The following is a 17,974-nucleotide window of genomic DNA, read 5'->3' as shown; positions in this document are numbered from 1 at the left end:
CTAGTCATTTTTCTAACAACACTTTCCCCCCGCATCTATCACCAACAGGAAGGCTCCCCAGGGTGGATCTTGCAAGGCTGCAATCACTTTTTCATCCATCTACCTATCCCCACCCCGGCCAGAATGTCTTCTTTGTCGCGGACGTACTGACAATCTTTGTTCGAGCCAGCACAGAGCTCCTTCCACGAGCTGTCTCGCCCTCTGATCTCGGGCAGTGCCAAATAAGACTTCAAAAGCTTTCCATCTACAAAAGCCAGCTCTCTCAAAAGCCCAAGTTTCCATCCTTTAAAGAACAGTGGAGATTACATACACACTTCAAGCCGCCTTAGTTGTGAGATAAGGTAGACTTGAAAGCTGCACAGAGGTTGCCTGCCGCGCCAATGTCGATTTTGATCTATCTTTTAATTTGGTCCCACTCTATGCGACTATACACAGATTGATGTCACAAAGCAGAAGTATCCTATCCTGCACGCTCAATGGCATTTACGTTTCTACGGTAAAGTTTCAACCAGAGGTTTTACAGCACTTCGGGGAAATGACAAGCATGACTCAAACCCCTGAATCCTTACGCTCGGCTGCGTCGCCCGTTCTCAGTATGCATTTGGATTCAAGTCAACAGATTGCCAGAACCCGTCTTCCCTCGTGTGCAAAAAAATACATGAAATTCAGTAGCATTGCACAACAACACACTAGGGAAAGAAAGAAATATGGTGTGAGTACACAGCGAAGGCTGATCGATCAACGGTAGCGTGCACACACACACGCATAAAACACGCAACTTCTTTTCAACCAAGTCTGCTGCAATGTCATAGGGTAGGATAGCGATTCTCAACCCGGGTGCCACAGCATCCTGGGGCACCCTGACATCCTTTCAAATGCGACACAGATCCAGGCCATGTGATCACTCAAGTGAACAAACATGATTCACGAGATATATCCAAAAAACATTTCACATAGCAATCTATAGTGTTAAAAAAAATAGTCTGCCCTGTTGTGGCCTTTCCAAGTTCTCTGCAATAGAGGAATTGCTTCAGGATTTTTCTGGAGTCAAAAAACAAGTGAAAACTAAGAGGAGGCATTTTTTAAGGGGTGTCTCAAGTCTACTAAGAGGTGCCTCAAGTCTAAAAAGGTTGAAAAGCCCCGAGGTAGAAAATCTCATTTAGCTATGCAAACATCCAACGTAAGTGCCCCAAGCAGAAGCCAATGCAGCGTGCCAGTCACACAACCCACCGCTACTAAAATGGCTATGCTTCCTACAAAGCATCAGGCCTAAGAGCAAACACAGCTGACCTCACATTTACTTAAATCAGAGGATAAAGAGCTTAATGACTTTCTACTGGCCAAATTTTAATTACAGACTCGGTCACACTTGAGTTTTGGGGAGGACGGGTAAGATTCTTTCAGAATCTGAACAAATACGTGGATCCTGAATTCCCTCTTGGGCTCAGTCTATTATTCTTGTTCTTAGTGCTGTAGTTATTGCTATTATTAGTAATTAATAATAATAATAATAATAACGCTACTAACAAAAGCAACAGCAGTCATAACACTGATAATAATAGCGAAAGCAGCATATCATCACTATTACTATTATTACTACTATTATATTATTATTATTATTATCATCTTCCCTTTTTCTTCCAAGTTTCTTTGGATTTCCCTTTGGACCTCCGACAGCGATGAACTGATTGCTAGCACGGGGGAGCAAAAGTAACTACTGAGGTAGGTCAATAATTTGGGACTTACCGTCTGGACTCCCACCCTCCAGGCTACTAAACCACAATTCCCAAGAACCTCATCGTTCGCTTGATTGTATCTTTAAGGCCTAAACCTTTCAAGTCTAAGCTTTTTTTCCTCCAATTTAATTTGCGATGCGGGCAAGATATTCACCCACTCAGTCCTTTATTTGTTCATTTGATTCAAGGTACAAATCAATAGCAAGGAACTGAAAGACTCGGTGAAACAAAACACCAGGTATTTCTTCCTTCCTTCTTTGTCAGATCCAGCGACAAATCTAAGCTAGGGAACGTAAAAAATAAAAATGATTATAGTGGCTATTGGAAACAAATGGGTTTTCTACTGGGATTAAGCATCTGGAATTAACCTCTCTAATACAATGTAAAGCCATAAGCTTCTTTTGTGACACGACTGCTTAAAATTCCACTTACCGCTCCAAGCATGATTCTGAAAATAAGCCATCGAAATCCCCAGATGACGATTTTGGAAGGCGGGGTGTGTTCGGGCAGTCGAGACAGAGTCCAGAGAGGGCACAGGAATATTCCCAAAAACCCTGTTTCCAGGAGCTGAGATTCCCATCCTGAAGAGTGACCACACACCAAAAAAAAAAGAAGAAAGAAATGGTTTGCTGTAGCATGCCTGCATATTATCCTCCAAAGAATTATATATGTATAAGAAGCAGAACATAACGATGCTAGGACTTAATGAAACCTAGCTCCGATTGACAACATAACAACCAACACCATTTTTGGGCCTCCTTTCTGCCTGGGCCCTGGGCGGCCGCCTGGTTTGCCCATAGTTGTGTCTGGCCCTGACTACTGTAAGGCCACATACAAAATAGCCAAGGCAGAAAAACACCTGGATAACATCTGTACCACGTGAGAGTGTTAGAGCATGGTTACGAGGAAAATGGCCCAGCACACCAGTGATAAACATCTCAAGAAAGCAGATACAGCACCAAATACCACTGAGTTACCCGGACATGATAATGCTTTGGAAAAAAGCAGGGAAAAGGGATGTTTCTGGATTGAAACCAGTGACAGCAGATGTTGGGGTCCATAATCATTAACCCAACTTTTTTCCTTCATCTTCATTCAAGCAGGTAAATAAGGCATGCGTGATTTTAAGTCAGTTCGTTATGTCCAGCTCTGGTGAGGTACCAATGACCAAGCACGGCCAGCATGTATGATTTGGCAAGAGAGCGCAGAAGAGATCACACATGTTAAATATGTTTAGAAGAAACGTTAACAAAAAACAGCGGAAACCTCATTTTTATGTCTAACAAGCAAAGCATCCTTTAAATTTAAACTTAATGGCTTTAAAAAAAAAAAAAGTGTTGTGCTAAGAATAATCTATTAAGAATCCCTATTCGATTTCTTTATATCCTGTGGTTTCGGGGACAGACACTCTACTGCCAAAATTAGTGCTTCTGTTGAGAGAAGCAAAGTATATTGTTATAAAAGCAGCTGCACCAGAAAAGCAATGGCTAATGCAGAATGTGAAAGGTTAATTGTTACTAAACCCAGCAACAAATAGCAGTTATGGGTCTAACTGGCACCAAAATGGTAGTATATCTCGTTCGCCTCTGCCTGCACAAAAATCCTACTGTTATCAGCGTTTTCATATGTTAATCACCACGTTCCCTCGCAGACATATACTATACATGCTGGATCTGTGGGTAAGAGGGCAAAAGCCTTTACATTGCTAAATGGGCTTTAGATATGGATGTGTGTTTTCCTTCTCATAGTAACGCTGCATTTTATCCGGGAGGATAGAAGGGAAGGTTAATTTGCTTATTAAAATGCAATGGGAAGTTGCACTGAATCAAGCCAGCGATTCAATGGTGCGTGTCTCTTATGCATTGCATAGATCATGCTATATTAAAACAAACAGACAGCCAAACACAAAGGACGCTCCGATCTTCTTGGTACGTAGCTCGCCTCCAGAAGCACATCAATGCCCGCTGCACCTGGGCTTCTTGTTCCAATGCCTCGAGTTTGAATCCTGGCACCGCCATCTGGGTGCGATTCCAGCAGTATAATCTGGTCTGAAGCATGCCAGGAAAGGGAGACGGTTCAGCCATGCAACTGGAGAGAAGGACCTTCTTATTGATGAGCAACAGAGTAAACAATGCTCCCCAGCTGTTAGAAAACTCTTAAATTACCCGCCGCGGACAACGGCCCCTGGCAGCGGGCACAGCTGAGCTGGCAGGGACCACGAGTTAACTGCAAGGGCAGCCAAGGACAAAGCTGTGGTCAGCTCCATTTCAGAAGCTGTCCAGGTTGCAGCGAAAACACATTCGGCTCCAGCGGACCTGCACCCGCTAGGACGGACGGAGCAATGGTGCCCTATGGGGTTGCCCATAGTCGGATAGGAAGCAGAGTCACTTCAGAGCAGGGCTGAGTTACAGCTGAGAAACAAAGTCATTAAGACCCACATTTCTCTCCTATTTGGCAGGTGGCCCAGGGCAAATGAGGTGCAAAATTGGATGGGAGTATGTGAAATCAGAGGCAAGGATGAAGGGGGGAGCGGGTATACACATACCCCCATATATAGCCTAACTTATTAGCAGCCCCCGTCTTGACACACTCAGTACCAGCTGTTGGTCATGTGAGCGCAGGTCTTCCTTCTCCATCACCGAAGGACCCCACAGGTGTCGTGTCCGCCGTTCAGCAACACTTGAACAGTTCCAGTTTGCTCCCATGTCCATTCAACCCCCCCACTGTGCCAGGCTGCTTCTGCAGGCAATTAAGCACTATATAGCACATGCGTATGATCCCGGTCCTTGTTCTGCTACCCATCCATGTCTTGACTGTTCCTTGCACCCTCTTATCCTGGTTTAAATAAGGCCTCCTGTGCCCTTCACACTCCTGGTGGAAGCTTTCCCACTCCCCTCCCTTCATCCTTGACTCTACTCTCACATACTCCCATCCAATTTTGCACCTCCTTTGCCCTGGGCCACCTGCCAAATAGGAGAAATTGCCATTGCTTGGTCTTCCCTGGAACTAGATCACTGTTCAATCCTTGCCTGTCTTGGGAGGTTCATTCCCCTTGTCCACGGTCTGTCTGGATTTCTGCCTGTCCCCTGCGTGCCTCCCTGGCTAGGGACAGACATTACACATAAACTGGTATAAGTGATCAGAAACCGGTTCAAATCTGTAACCCAACAGAAGTTCAGTGCAAACAAACTGCTTTCAAAATGGCTGAAACCGATTTAAGATAAACCTGGATGGATCAGTATCAGACTGAACTGATTTAGGTTAAATCAGTTTATGGAACTTCTGTCCCAGATCCCCTCCAGATTCAAGTCAACTCACAGTCCCCCAGCATCCCAGGATGCTTTGCACTTCCCCTGCAAACGCCCATTCACAGGGTATCCTTGGCCCAAGCAGTCTGCTCCAACCCAGCAGGGAGGCGTGCTCTAGCGCCCCCTGGCTTCTGGCCTGGGCCACTGCAGGCACTCGGCTGCATTTCAGGAATCAAAAGTGAATGTCTGTTCACTTGCTGAGCGGTCCAATTTCCACCGCTTAGTCAAAAACTGCGAGGCTGAATTGATTCAACCTTTGCAGGTTAGTCTGTCTGTACTTGGCTCCTCTTTCATTTCCCTTCTGCATCCACATCACTTTCTTTATCCAAGCTTCACTTTAAAACTAAGAAATGTCGTCAGGCTTAAAACTCCAAATCCAAACAACTCAAACTTTGCAGGGAGCAAGGAGGGGGGAGGCGAATCAAGTACGAACATTTGAACTGTAGGGCTTAGGTAGACCCCCCTACTGAAACCTGCCCCCCACCTTTGTGGTGCCCCCTCCACGGGATGGCAGCATTAGCTGAGCATTGTGCACGTCATTCTTCACTTTTGAACATCATGAGCTAAGCCCTGCAGACTTTCCAAACAATGAACACGCTCTTTCAAATCTCCAGACCCAAATTAGAAATACAGAGGCATGTAAAAGGAGGGAGTCCTGCTCCTTCTCAAACTCACTTACTGTAAACTGATAGCAGAGAGCAAGATTATGAGATCCATCAACAGCAGCCTCACAAATGGCTTCCATTTCTCCCAACTGCTGACGTTATGAGCAGTTGTTCTCCTCCACCTACCTTGGAAAAGCCTCCATCAGACAAGGCCCGGTTCATTTGCCATCTTACAAAGATCTGAGGCTGTTGCTAAACAACCACCAACTTCTTTTGTCTAGAGATGGATGTTGCTATATTCGGAGATTAAGCATCGTCTGCAAGCATCCCTTCCATGACCAAGAAAGTCCACACATGTACTTGGTGCTTACAGGAAAACACTTGATTGACAAACTCCAAGCTGGGAACCCATGGGAAGTACTGAATACCTAAAGCAAAATGTTCTTTATCATCTCCTTCGCTTCCTGTCTTGTTACGATTGTGAGTACTTGAGGCTAAAGCCGGGGCCGTAGCTCCCGTGCAGATGTGCCAAGGTGTTTACGGTATTTAAATACTCATCTCTCACTGAGTTACAAGGAGGGTCAGGTATTTGAATCCTTTCTGCCCCTTTGAGAATTGAAAATGGATGAGTGCGATGAAAGCCCTGCTGTTACACAAGTAATCGAAGAAAATGACCCAGTTGTTTCCATAGGGAAACATCAAGTTTGCAGATTAAACGCCAAACCCAATTAAAACATTTTTTAAATGAATATTTACGTGCTGCCCGTGGCATTGCAGTAAAAATGAGAAAGCCCCCACTAAATAGCATACTGGGGGGGGAGGGGGGGAGAAAATAAAGCTGTCAGCCATTAATAACGCTAATTCATCATGTAAATTAATACTCTGCAGGCCTGATGGCTTTGGAAAGACATCCAGACTTGCCTAAGCCTATTCGGTTTCAACAAGTGACAAGAAATGCCATGAATCCTGCAACAGTCAGAAACATTTGGGGTCTCTTACCGACGAAACCCAAACCACGAGCCAACATCTCCTTGGCGTTTTGTTTTCCACGTTAGGGCTAAAACTCCGGTGTCACCTCGGCCCGCGGGTCCCGCCGGGCCCCAGCGCACAGTGATACTGCTGGGAACGAAAGGGTCGCAGCGGTGACCCACCTGCTCCTGTTTTCTGCGGTTGGATCTAGTCAAATTTCAGCAGCTGCAGAGCTCGCACAATGAGCAGCATTGTTATCTCCTCGGCACGGCAGGGGACGGATCCAAACTTAAAAAAAACGGAATAAAACGAGCTGCCAACGCCACAGATTGCAGTGACTGCACTTGCCTTACACGCGTTCAAAACGGTGGCTACATGCTCCTCATTTAATGCAGCAAAATAAATAGTTTTGCACTTTCACAATGACCTATTTGGGGGCGGGAGGGAAACTGGGGAGGGGGAATAAAGCATCAAGGGTTTTTGCTCCTTCCTGCTTTTGCTTTTTCTGCTTTCTGATACCAATGCTCCCCCTCCGCCCCCCACAAAAATTATGTACAACTGTTCATCCCTATGTAATAACCCTCTGCTAGGAAATTTAGCTCGCTCTAGCAGAGCTGCAGAACTAAAAAACATTTGTGACTTGAAATAAAAACCGCTTAATGCCAGGACATGTGCAATGCTAACAGACTTTTTCATGAAAGACTATATATTTTGGCAGGAACGTCAGATCCACTGTAGAAAACATTACTGATGCTCGCTGAATAAAAAGTCAGTTTGGCACGAATGGTCTCCAGAAAGATCCGAAACGGTATCATTAAGACTCCCTATAGAGGGAATTATTTCTAATGGCATATAGATGACATGGTATTATATCATCGAGGCTTCCAGTTTTCAGCGTTGTATTGGTTATTTACCAATAAATGTCTGACGAGAAAAACAGCAGGTATCGGTACTCGTGAGCCTCGAAGGACTTCTGAAAATTACCCAGGCATTTTTTGGAGTCGGGATCTTCAGTTTCTCCTTGTACTTAATTAATTTCACACAGAGAAAGACAGGTCTAGTGGTGTGGAAAAGACCCGGGGGGAGGAACGAGGGTGGGAGAAAAGGATGGAGTTGTGGAGAAAAAAAATCCCGCTCTGATCTGCAGCAAAGCAAGATTTCCACGACTTCAAGAGGCAGTGCAGAAAGCATCCTTTACCTTCTTTCCCCAAGCCAGGAGGTGGGTGGGTGCTTGTACACATGTGCAGAAGATGGGGCTGGGACTGAATACAAAAATCTACCCCGAATGGTTTTGCTTTTTTTTTTTTTTTTTTTTAAATAGAGACATTTCATAAATGATTATGTTTTAAACAATTTGTCCGTATTGTAACGCTGGAAAGCATCCGAAGAAATTACGTTGTCCAGGGCAGGGACTGTAGCTCATGTGTGCAACATAAGTTGGGCTCAGACAGAGCCCAGCACAACAGAAGACTTCCCGATCCTTGTGTAATCTCTTGGCTTCTGCCAGAAAAACCAGAGAGACATTATTTCCCTCCCACGCACCAGCAACAAAAACTCGTACGAAACTTGTTGGCAATTTTTACCTTGTGTAGAAATTTTAGAACCTAAATGAATGTTTTCAAGTTATTCAGCATTTTCATTTCAGCTTCTGAAAAGCAGAAATCATCATCCTGGTTAAAATTAAGGGGGAATTTTCCTTTTTCATCCACTAGTTTAGGAAATATTTTGGATCCCCCCCCCCCCCCCCCCATATGAATAGGATTAAGAAAGAGTTTGTTTCTATTCTCCCTCTTTCCTTCTCTATAGCTGAGAGGAGACACCCATAAACTTCTGTGAGGTCTTGAACACACACACACGTACACAATTTATGAACACAGGCAATCAAGGTCCTTTGGGTAAATCTGGTATCTTTTACTAGACCAACTCAAATAGTTGGAAAACGTCTTCTTTGCAAGCTTTCGGGGATACATTTATGAACAGGTGCATATGTGTGTTTTGTACATGGGCTCCTATACCGCACGCTCGTCCTCTTTAGCCTTCTCCTTTTCAGCCGGCGCGTACAGAAGCGATGGGGCAGGCCGTCTTCGTTGGAAAACAGCTGCGCTATACGTTACAGTCACCGGCAGCCAAAGTAAAAGATATACAACATCGGATTGACTTCTAATGAGATTAAATTAACTGATGCCGAGCCACTCTCCCTCGTCTCCCCTGAAAATTTACTCTGATAGCATTTGAGTTACATAGTTATGACACCTGTCAAAAATAAAACGTATCGCGCTAATCATGAGTACGACGCGTTCTGAATCAGGGCCCCCGGCTGCAAACACGTATTGCTTACCGGCCCAGGTAGATGCACTGAAACGAGGGCAATTATTTCTGGCATGGTTAAGCGACTGCCTAGCAGGGAGGCTGGGGGCTCTAAGGCTGGCACGGGTCCATCCGTGCTCTCCCTCGGCCTCTTCCAGTGCCCCTCCCGGGTTGCTTCCTATATCTCCGCTTCCCTTTCTCCGTCTAGCCGCTGCCCTTGCTGCGAAGAGTGCAAGCGCGTGATGAGCTGGACAGTACGGGACACTCCTGTACGATGCCCAGATCATCTACTGCCTTTTGTGTGTATTGTCTGTCTTTTATACATGGGCCAACCTCCAGACGCCGTACTAAGGAGCCCTTGGAAAAAAAGACGTAACACCACCGGAAACGTTTGTTATTTTTTTGCTGTTTAAAAAAAAAAAAAATTGTCGACACCCCGAATTGTGTTAAGACACCCCCAAATGTTTCCTTTATTTTTGTTATTGAAAAAAAAAATTGTTACGGCACCCCCAAAATTGTTGACACCCCCCAAATATTTCCGTTATTTTTGTTGTTGAAAAAAAAATTAAGGTGCCTCCAAATTTGTTAAGACATCCCCAAATGTTTCTGTTACTTTTTATGGTTTCCAAAAAATGAAGACCCCTCCCCCAATTTAAGACACCCCAAGTGTTTCTGTTATTTGTTGTTGTTGAAAAAAATTAAGACACCCCCAAAATTAAGATGCCCCCAAATGTTTCCATTATTTATATTTCCCATTATAATTTTTGTTTAACAAAAATTGTTAAGACCCCACAACAGTGTTAAGACACCCCCAAATGTTTCTGTTACTTTTCGTGGTTCAGAAAGAATTTAAGACACCCCCGAATTTAAGACCCCCCCAAATGTTTCCATTCTTTTTTGTCGTTTAAAAAACTTGTTAAGACACCCCTTTAATACTTGATTATTGTCATTCAGCATCTTATCGTTCAGGGGGCAAAACACTCTCCGATGAAAGCAAAAGACCACATCGGTCCTGGGCAAAGGTGTACTTTGATATATTTGTTAGCTATTGCATTCATTTAAACAGGTTAAACCAAGGTGCACGGGGCCCTGTGCTGTTCCACGACTGTAGTGAGCAAGCAAGCCAATGTAGGTGGGACGGGCAGGAGCGAATAGCAGGTGGAAAGAAAGGAAATACCTGAAAAGCAGTCAGAGTTCGGTGACTAGCTTCACCTCGGTGTCCACAAGAATTTTGCTTACAACACCTTGCCATGTTTTAACCCTTCATTTCCCCCAGCATCCCACTGCTCCTAAAATATCACCATTTCTCTCTGCCTCTGCACCCAGTACAAGGATAACGGTTCACTCGGAACTTCATTAAACTTTCCAACCAGCATTGTCCAAATACGGAGTCGGACAAGAGTACTAAGGCTTTCAAGTCACGGCATCAGTTCAAATGACCTCCCGGGGTCCCTGCAGAAAGGATTCCTGTTGATGCCAAGGGGAAATGGCAGATCTCTGCTCCCAGAGATGATCTCAAAAAGGGTGGGGGTAGGGAGTGGGAGGAAGCATGCTACAAAATGCCCCAGGAATTGCCCCAAACCTCCTGAGCATCCCTCTAGCTTTTGGGGAAGCATCGTTCTAATATGAATTGAAAGTCTTATTTAGTGCTCACGCAGGGTGAGTCTCCTACGTCAGAAACCTAGATGCAGCATAATGACCAGGGATCCTGGTTTTTCTCTGATTTAAAAAAAAAAAATCTCCAATTTTCAGATTAAAAAAATGAACCCCAAATCCACATTTTTATGTGATTAAAATGAAACACCACTAATATATATATATAGACAGATATAGATAGAGATATACCTATATCTACAGACATATATAGAGATATATCTATATACCTATATCTACAGACACGTCTATAGATATATATAGAGATAGATATATCTATATCTCTAGACATGTCTATAGATACATACAGAGATAGATATATCTCTATCTATAGACATGTCTACAGATATAGAGATATATAGATATACCTATATCTATAGACATGTCTATAGACAGATAGATAGATAATATTTATCTATCCATCCATCTATCTCTATGTCTCTACCTATATATATAGTAGTATTTCATTTTGATCATAGAAAAATGTGGATTTGGGGTTACTTTTTTAAATCCAAAATTTAGGGATTTTTGTTTTCTTTTTTTAATCAGAGAAAACCAGGATCCCTGGTCATGACTATCACAGCATTTAACTCGCATGCATTTTTTGCAAAACAAAAGTGTGCCGCACTGAGCTTGGCGGTTCCTTTCCTCTGAAGTTGAGCGGTGCCCCTTGCATGTGTATCCTGATGCTGATGTCCCCCAAGTACAGCGGATGGCCACACACGCGGATTAAACTCTGGACCCATTTGAGGGATGGTTAACCTTGCATCTCTATGCATCTAGTGTACTGCGCTTCTCATCCCTCCCACACAAGAGAGACAGGGTATTCTTTCAACATGGCCTGAATTCGGTCTGTGTTCATAAGTGCCAGGCCCACCCGAGCCGTAACTCTTCCTCTCCCCTCGATGTAAAGGAGAAAGTTCTCAGCTCTTCAACACTTCCGAAAACATGAAAGAGCAACAAGAACACTTTAGCCACAAAGAGTACTGCTTTTATTTTCTACCGTGGAACAACCAGGGAGAGAGGCATCCCTTGAACCTAAGAGAGAAGGAAAAAAGAAAAGACAAGGCTCCCCTATCGCGGTGGGGAAAGGACAATTAAGGGGAAACATGTTGCGTGCCCTGCTACTCTACCGAGTATTTCGTCTAAGAACCACAAGACAATTTACTAACATTAATGAGGTACAGCACGTCTTTCAGCTCCCCGCCTCCCCAAGACAGATGTGTTTCATTCTTCCCATTTCCCAGCTGTGAAAACTGATCCACAGATGGATAAACACAGACCTGGCCTGGATACCACATTCAGACATAGCTAGTAGTAAAACCCTTGAGTTTTTATGTCCCCAGTTGCAAAGAGGACACGCTATAATTGTCCGGACAGAGGAGCCTCTGATAAAAACTACGGTTTCCAGTCGCTCTTCATTGCTTATTAGTTTTCTGAAACGCCTCCTGATTGCCGACATTCCAGATTTCTCTGGGTTACTGAGAGATAACCCCCTGGCAGGATTCAAGGGTTTCGTAGCCAACAAAATGGGTCTCCATGTTGCCAAAAGATTTGAGGAACATTATCAATAACTTTTCCTTCTTCAAGTCTAAACCACATGGTAAAAAAGAAAGAAAGAAAAAATTTCGCATAGAAACTTTTAAAAGCTTCCAAGTGCTCTCCAGGGTAGTCATTAGAAACTACTTAGGTAGAAGAAGGGCAACATTGCCGAGTTAATGCAGCATTAAATTAGTCCTCTTTCCATGCAGAACTTTAAGTGACAGTGGAATCAGTTGGGAAAATTTTTTATTTTATTTTTTAAATAGGGAAGTTAATGGATTTCCTGTTTTTAGCTCTGTGGGCGGCTGTCAATTTGAGGGATCGGCGTATGCGGCATTTAATTACCGCCTTGCAGAAACTAAAATAATTTCCTCTCGGTGAGCGGGAACTCGTGGGCATCAGCGCCTCTCAGCCTGGCCATTGGATAGCTCGATGAAAGTGCCACTAATTTTAACGGAGAGGTGTCCCTCTGAAAGCCAGCCCTATTACAGTTTGCTAACCAGCATGGTCCCTCCCCACAAAGTATACCCTTTGGGATGTCAATTAATGTGCTCCGTGCCTCAGTTTCCCCCATCTAACAGGCATCTCTTGCTTCCCTGATACAACCCAAAAGTCCTTTCACACAACCGTGCAGCAAAGGCACGGTTCTTGCCTCAAAGTGCTCACGGTTTAGGTTAAGGGCAGGCACAAGAGGCTGGTTTAAAGAAGTGAGGGCATGAGGATAACATAAATGAGCAAGGACTGTATGCGCCAGCTGGGTGCACATGCTGCTATCCATTTGCTGGCATTTCAGAAGGGTGAATAAGACATAGTGAAAAGAAATAGCTGATCTACTCGAACATCTAAACAGATCCGGACTCAGGCCTGGGTGCATCGCATGGTGCTCCTCTCAGGCTCCAGCCATCCCCGTGACCTCTTCTCCCCGCGCTCCCGCAGAAAGGATAACGGGACGGATCAGCTTGGCTGTGGACCTCCTAACCCGAGGACATGCCACTATCTTACCACTTGCCAGGCAGGATTCAAGACTCCCCGGCTTGCAAAGGCCTTTCTTCTACAAATGCACAAGAACAGCAGGCAAAGCCATCCCGGAAGGACCCTACCCAGGATGCGGCCACACGCTGCAGGAAATAAGCTAAAGACAGTTTTGATTTATTCCCTGCTGGAAGACATGGAGTCCTACCTATGCTTACAGAGCCCCGATACTAGGCAGTGGCTGCCTCAGCCAAATGGTCGGGCTTTACAGACAAGAGGAGAGCGAAAACTGAGCTACTGCTCTTGTCAGCTTCCAAATGCAACGTGCCACGTACAGAACAACGTATGGAGAAAGAAGAAGGGGAGCAAAATACAGCTCGCGGGCCAGATCCGGCTCACAGAGCCGTTTTGCCCAACCTCCAGCAAGTCCCTCAGGTCTCTAGGGAAAGAGGCTCCGGGGGATCCCACCGCTGCCACTACCCCAGACCACACTGCTCTGCCCCACACCATGCTGGCGGGGCTGGGAGTGGCACTGCTGCATGGGCATCCCTGGGTGAGCTGATGGAGGTACCCCAACTCCTGGCAAGCACTGAGCCGCCACCGGGTCCATCCCTTCCCTCCCATGTCTGTGGGCTGCATGCCCTGGGCCGGGGCAGGGGACAGGCGAGGGAGGCCACATTCCTCCCGAGCCTCCCCCGCGGGGCTTGCAGCCAGAAAATACAGTGACTTATATGGGAAAGGGCAGGATGGACTTGTAGCAAATAATGGGATTGGGGGTTCAACCCCATGCTTTGCCCTGTATTTCTTGGCGAGGCTACTTTGCCTCTCTCCAGGCCTCAGTCTTCCCATCTGTAAAATGGGCATCCCATCATTTCCCATCACTAATAAACTCCACGATCCTCCGATGCAAAAAAAGTATGATGCAGGAAAAGGCTAGCAATTTAAATGGTGGCAAGCAGCCCAGCACCTTCCAAGAGATTGATCTGGATATGAAACAACCATTTGAATGCTTAGCTCTTCTGGAGCAAACTCTTAGCGTCTTTGTCCCCTTGACCCTCCATCCAGAAGGGCCTAGCACAACCTGGAAAGCTGGCTATTTCCACTTTCCCAAGCAACCTGTTGAAGAGATTTCAACGGTCTTTTATGGACAGCCCCCTGCAGCACAGTGCCATGCGCCTGCTGAGCTAAATTGCTAAAAACAGGTGTCTGTTGGGTGTTAAATCCATCTTTAGGCTGCTTTGGCAGCTTAAGAAACCATTAGCAGCTGTTAACATGGTTAGCATGGCAACATGGGAGTCTAACAGCTCAGCCGGCCCGTCCTCTTCCCCACTGCAAAACTACCCGCTCCCCGCCGCACCCCTCCTGCAAGCAGCACATGAAAGCAAAACAGCATGGAGGCATCTGCAAGACATATTTTGCTAAGCAAGCCTTAAAAATCAAAGCTACTGCATCCACCCACTTTCCCTAACACGTCTCGCGAGGCTCCCCGTCATCCTTATCCAGCCGACCCATTTAAGCGTTGCTCCACCCTGCATTTTGCACGCAGACATCTCCCACTGCTGTCCATGGAAAGACAACCTTTGAGTGGGATTGCAAGTGGAAGAGATCCCTCCCTTGGACTTCCAGGATTTTCCCCAGCAATTTGGGGCTGCCCTCGAAAGCCCAAACTGTGCTCCGGGAAAGCGCTCTGCAAGAATAGCACCTCATTTATTGCTCCCTGTTTTCGAAGTCAGATCTGTCAACTCCGCCGACAAGTCCGTTTGCACCGCACCTGTTACCCCGTCAGCGCCAGTGTGACTGAGAGACAGGAAACGGGATGTTTTTCCAGTCTCGTGCACCAAACAAGTGTTTATTAATCCCCTATCAAGCACACCTGTTCAACCCCCATTCAGAGCCGTGGGTTTGGCTCTGCAATCAATGAAAGCGTCGTGTGACCTCTGGAGCTTATGACTGATGCTGACAACCCAGAAGAATATAGGGACGCTCTCAGATTGCAGGTAGCAGGGTTGACGGTCAGGGGAAAACTTGTGCAGGGCTGAAAGTAAAGGGAAAAACTTTTTTTTTTTTTTATTTGTAAGCAGGGCCCTTATTTGATATAGGGTCCCTCGAACACAAACCAGCATGGAAACCCACCCTCGACCCTCACTTTTCAGAGCAGAATGAGGCCAGGTTAAGCGCAGACGTTGCACAATGGCTGATTTTCCTGGTGCTGACACGACCAGGGGGAAATGCTGGCTCCCGGGACATATCCATGGGTGCATCTGTTGCGGCTCAGCGAGAAATGTTGCCATTAGAAAACGGCATTTTGGCAGAGGATATCTGCAGACGCCGCAGTGTGCACAGACCATGGATTGCAGCCTGCGCTAATTATCAATACATGGAAATGCAGCTCATCTTTTAGAGAATTAGCAAAACAACAAAACCGATCCTAGTTTGACAAATGTTCGTGCAACGGACCCGTTAGACTCCAAGACGGGATTTCGGCAACACGTTACTTTGGTTTTAACCAAATTTACAACCAGCTCAACCTTCACCGGATAGGGAAGGGAGACAGGCTGACACGCTAACTACGCTCTGCTATATTGCTTTGGACAAATCTTTGCTATCCTTCAAGCCACTTTTGGCTCCCCAGCTCACAGCAGGATTGCATTCAAACAAGGCTGAAACAAATACCTGCAAGGCCAGGCATGGTCAACGGAGGTCAGGTCTTGGCTCCGTCTAAGTCAGGAAGCAAGATCCATGCGTTTCAGGAGAACTACCCCTGACAACCCCGGGGCTGAAAATGCCCCCCAGGTCTGAGCTGGAGATAAGAAAAACACGGTGAACCGTTGTGATGCGGGAGCCGACGGTAAACTCTGACCTGAGATTTTTGCTCTTCTTCCTTGACGAAACCAGCGGTAGGGACCAGAAGCAAAGCGCGGTGGGTTGCGGCACCTTCTGGAGGTGGCGATAATTTAGCACAATGCGGGAGAGGGGGATGAAGTCCAATTCTCCAAGGGTTATTTCGACTGCGCTGTCCCCTTGCCTCGTGGCCTTTTTGCCTCCATTCGAGACTTTAATTCCAAGAGGTGCTCAACCGAGAGATGTCAACCCCAAAAGTCTTTGCTTTGCACGGATCCAGCGCACAAATCCAGCTGCAGGAGCCTGATGAGCATACGCCCACGCAGGTACGCTAGGCTCCGTCAGTGCTTGCATTCCCCCCTCCATTAACATGCCGGGTCCTTAATCAGTTAATGAGAACTCAATTTAATTCCAGCGGGTGGGTTTCCTGCTGAGCAATTTAATGTCATGCGACGTGGGAAGAAGATTCATTAAGGGTTTAAAATCCCATAAATAGGAGTTATAAAATCTAATTTGTTTTGTTTGGTTTTAATGACATCAAACAGAAAGCACAGGCTGGAAAATTTCCCGAGATTCACCGCTCCGTGTAACAGCAAGGTTATTCTTCCACCTGCAGACGTGCAACATGAAACCAAAAAAAAAAGGCTGCAAAAATTAGAGGGAACGGCGAGTGTTTCGTCGCTGTGACTGTATGCCCACTTTGTACGCTGGCATGTGGCAAGATAAGTCACAGAGCCACTGGTCAAGCCGCACAACTACATCCTGTTTAGGACTGGAAGAGCATGATCCTCTTGCAACGACCCAGCGTAGCTCGTAGGCTACACAAACCTATCCAGAAGATGGAATAAGATGGGCTCCTGGGTGGCAAATATGCGCCATTGTAATTTTTAAATAGGCCTCAACAACTTTAAAAATATCATCTCACCATAAGGATTATGGGCGCCTATAAATGAGAAGCGCGGCTGCTCCGACGCGCTGTAATTACAGGGTGTCGTTTAATTTGCCCGGAGCACGGTAATTCTCACGCTCCGGCAAACGCCTCGTGTATCAGTGTCCCCGCGCTGAAAAGTGGTGGTGGGGGTGCTTTATCTAAAGCTCATTTTTATCTAAAGCCACCATTTTTAAGCATGGGGACACTGATACATGAGCTGCTCCAGGTACTTTAATTAGAGCAGCTCTAATTAAAGCGTTTCCCCACCCAGTCCTGGAGCATGTGTATGAATGCCGTATGCTATTGGGGAGGCGGTGACCTTTTCCCTCGCCATTGCCCTAAAACGAGGCAATTTTGCAGACCTGGGTATTGCAACTCTTTTCAGATGATGGCCATAAGGGACACCGGGGGCTGCCGTTGCAAGTCCCACTCGGGGGTCCCTCACCTGTAGAGAGACCCCGCAGTGATATCAAGTCCCCCACAAGCCTCTTCCAAGGTTTCATCTACTCACCTCAATCCTGACCAAAGAGCTTGCTTCACAGCTCTCCAAAAAGCACTCCGCAGACACACACACACAGAAACCTGGCTCAAAAACAGCCCGTTACCCCTGCCTGGGGCCGACCGAGCCGAACCCCATCGGACCTACGTCCACAAAGTTAGCATCGCTGCAAGGGATGATGGTGGCAGTGTATGTGCCATTGGGAACTCGAACACGAGGTCTAGCCCAGCATGTGCACGTTAGCTAATGATGATAATCGGAGCCTGCCGTTTGCTCCGCTACTACTATATTTACCGGACTAATTAGACCTAGTTGGGGACCCATTACGTTGGGACTATACATACACACACCTTCACCTCTGCCCCGAAGAATTAACAGGCTCGACAGACAGGCGTAGCCTGGGAGGAAGAAGCAATATCCCTATTTAGCAGGTGGGGAACTGAATCCCGGCAAGATTAAGTGTTTACACAGCCCCAATATGCTCCGCTAATAAAACAGCAAGAGCCGCGGGGCCGAGGAGTCATCAGGAGAGCGGAGAACAGCGAAGCCCATTTCCCTTCATTTTGCAACCTACTTAAACCCGCGCATCTGAGTTTGCGGCTCTCACCGCA

The 17,974-nt window shown here is 46.1% G+C and overlaps 1 protein-coding gene across 3 annotated transcripts in view; it reads right to left on the bottom strand.

Annotated features, from left to right (window-relative positions):
- LMF1 (lipase maturation factor 1) overlaps positions 1 to 17,974 on the bottom strand; it is a 288,641-nt gene that overhangs the window by 204,542 nt on the left and 66,125 nt on the right. For all 3 annotated transcript variants that reach the window (XM_059716871.1, XM_059716873.1, XM_059716872.1), the window contains exon 4: positions 2,169 to 2,317. In XM_059716871.1, the coding sequence (XP_059572854.1) occupies positions 2,169 to 2,317 (149 nt within the window). The remainder of the gene's footprint in view (positions 1 to 2,168; positions 2,318 to 17,974) is intronic.

The sequence above is a fragment of the Alligator mississippiensis genome, chromosome 13 (assembly GCF_030867095.1).
Source record: "Alligator mississippiensis isolate rAllMis1 chromosome 13, rAllMis1, whole genome shotgun sequence".
Lineage (NCBI taxonomy): Eukaryota > Metazoa > Chordata > Crocodylia > Alligatoridae > Alligator > Alligator mississippiensis.
Note: the sequence above shows the minus strand (reverse complement) of the source record. Positions and strands in the feature narration are given on the sequence as shown.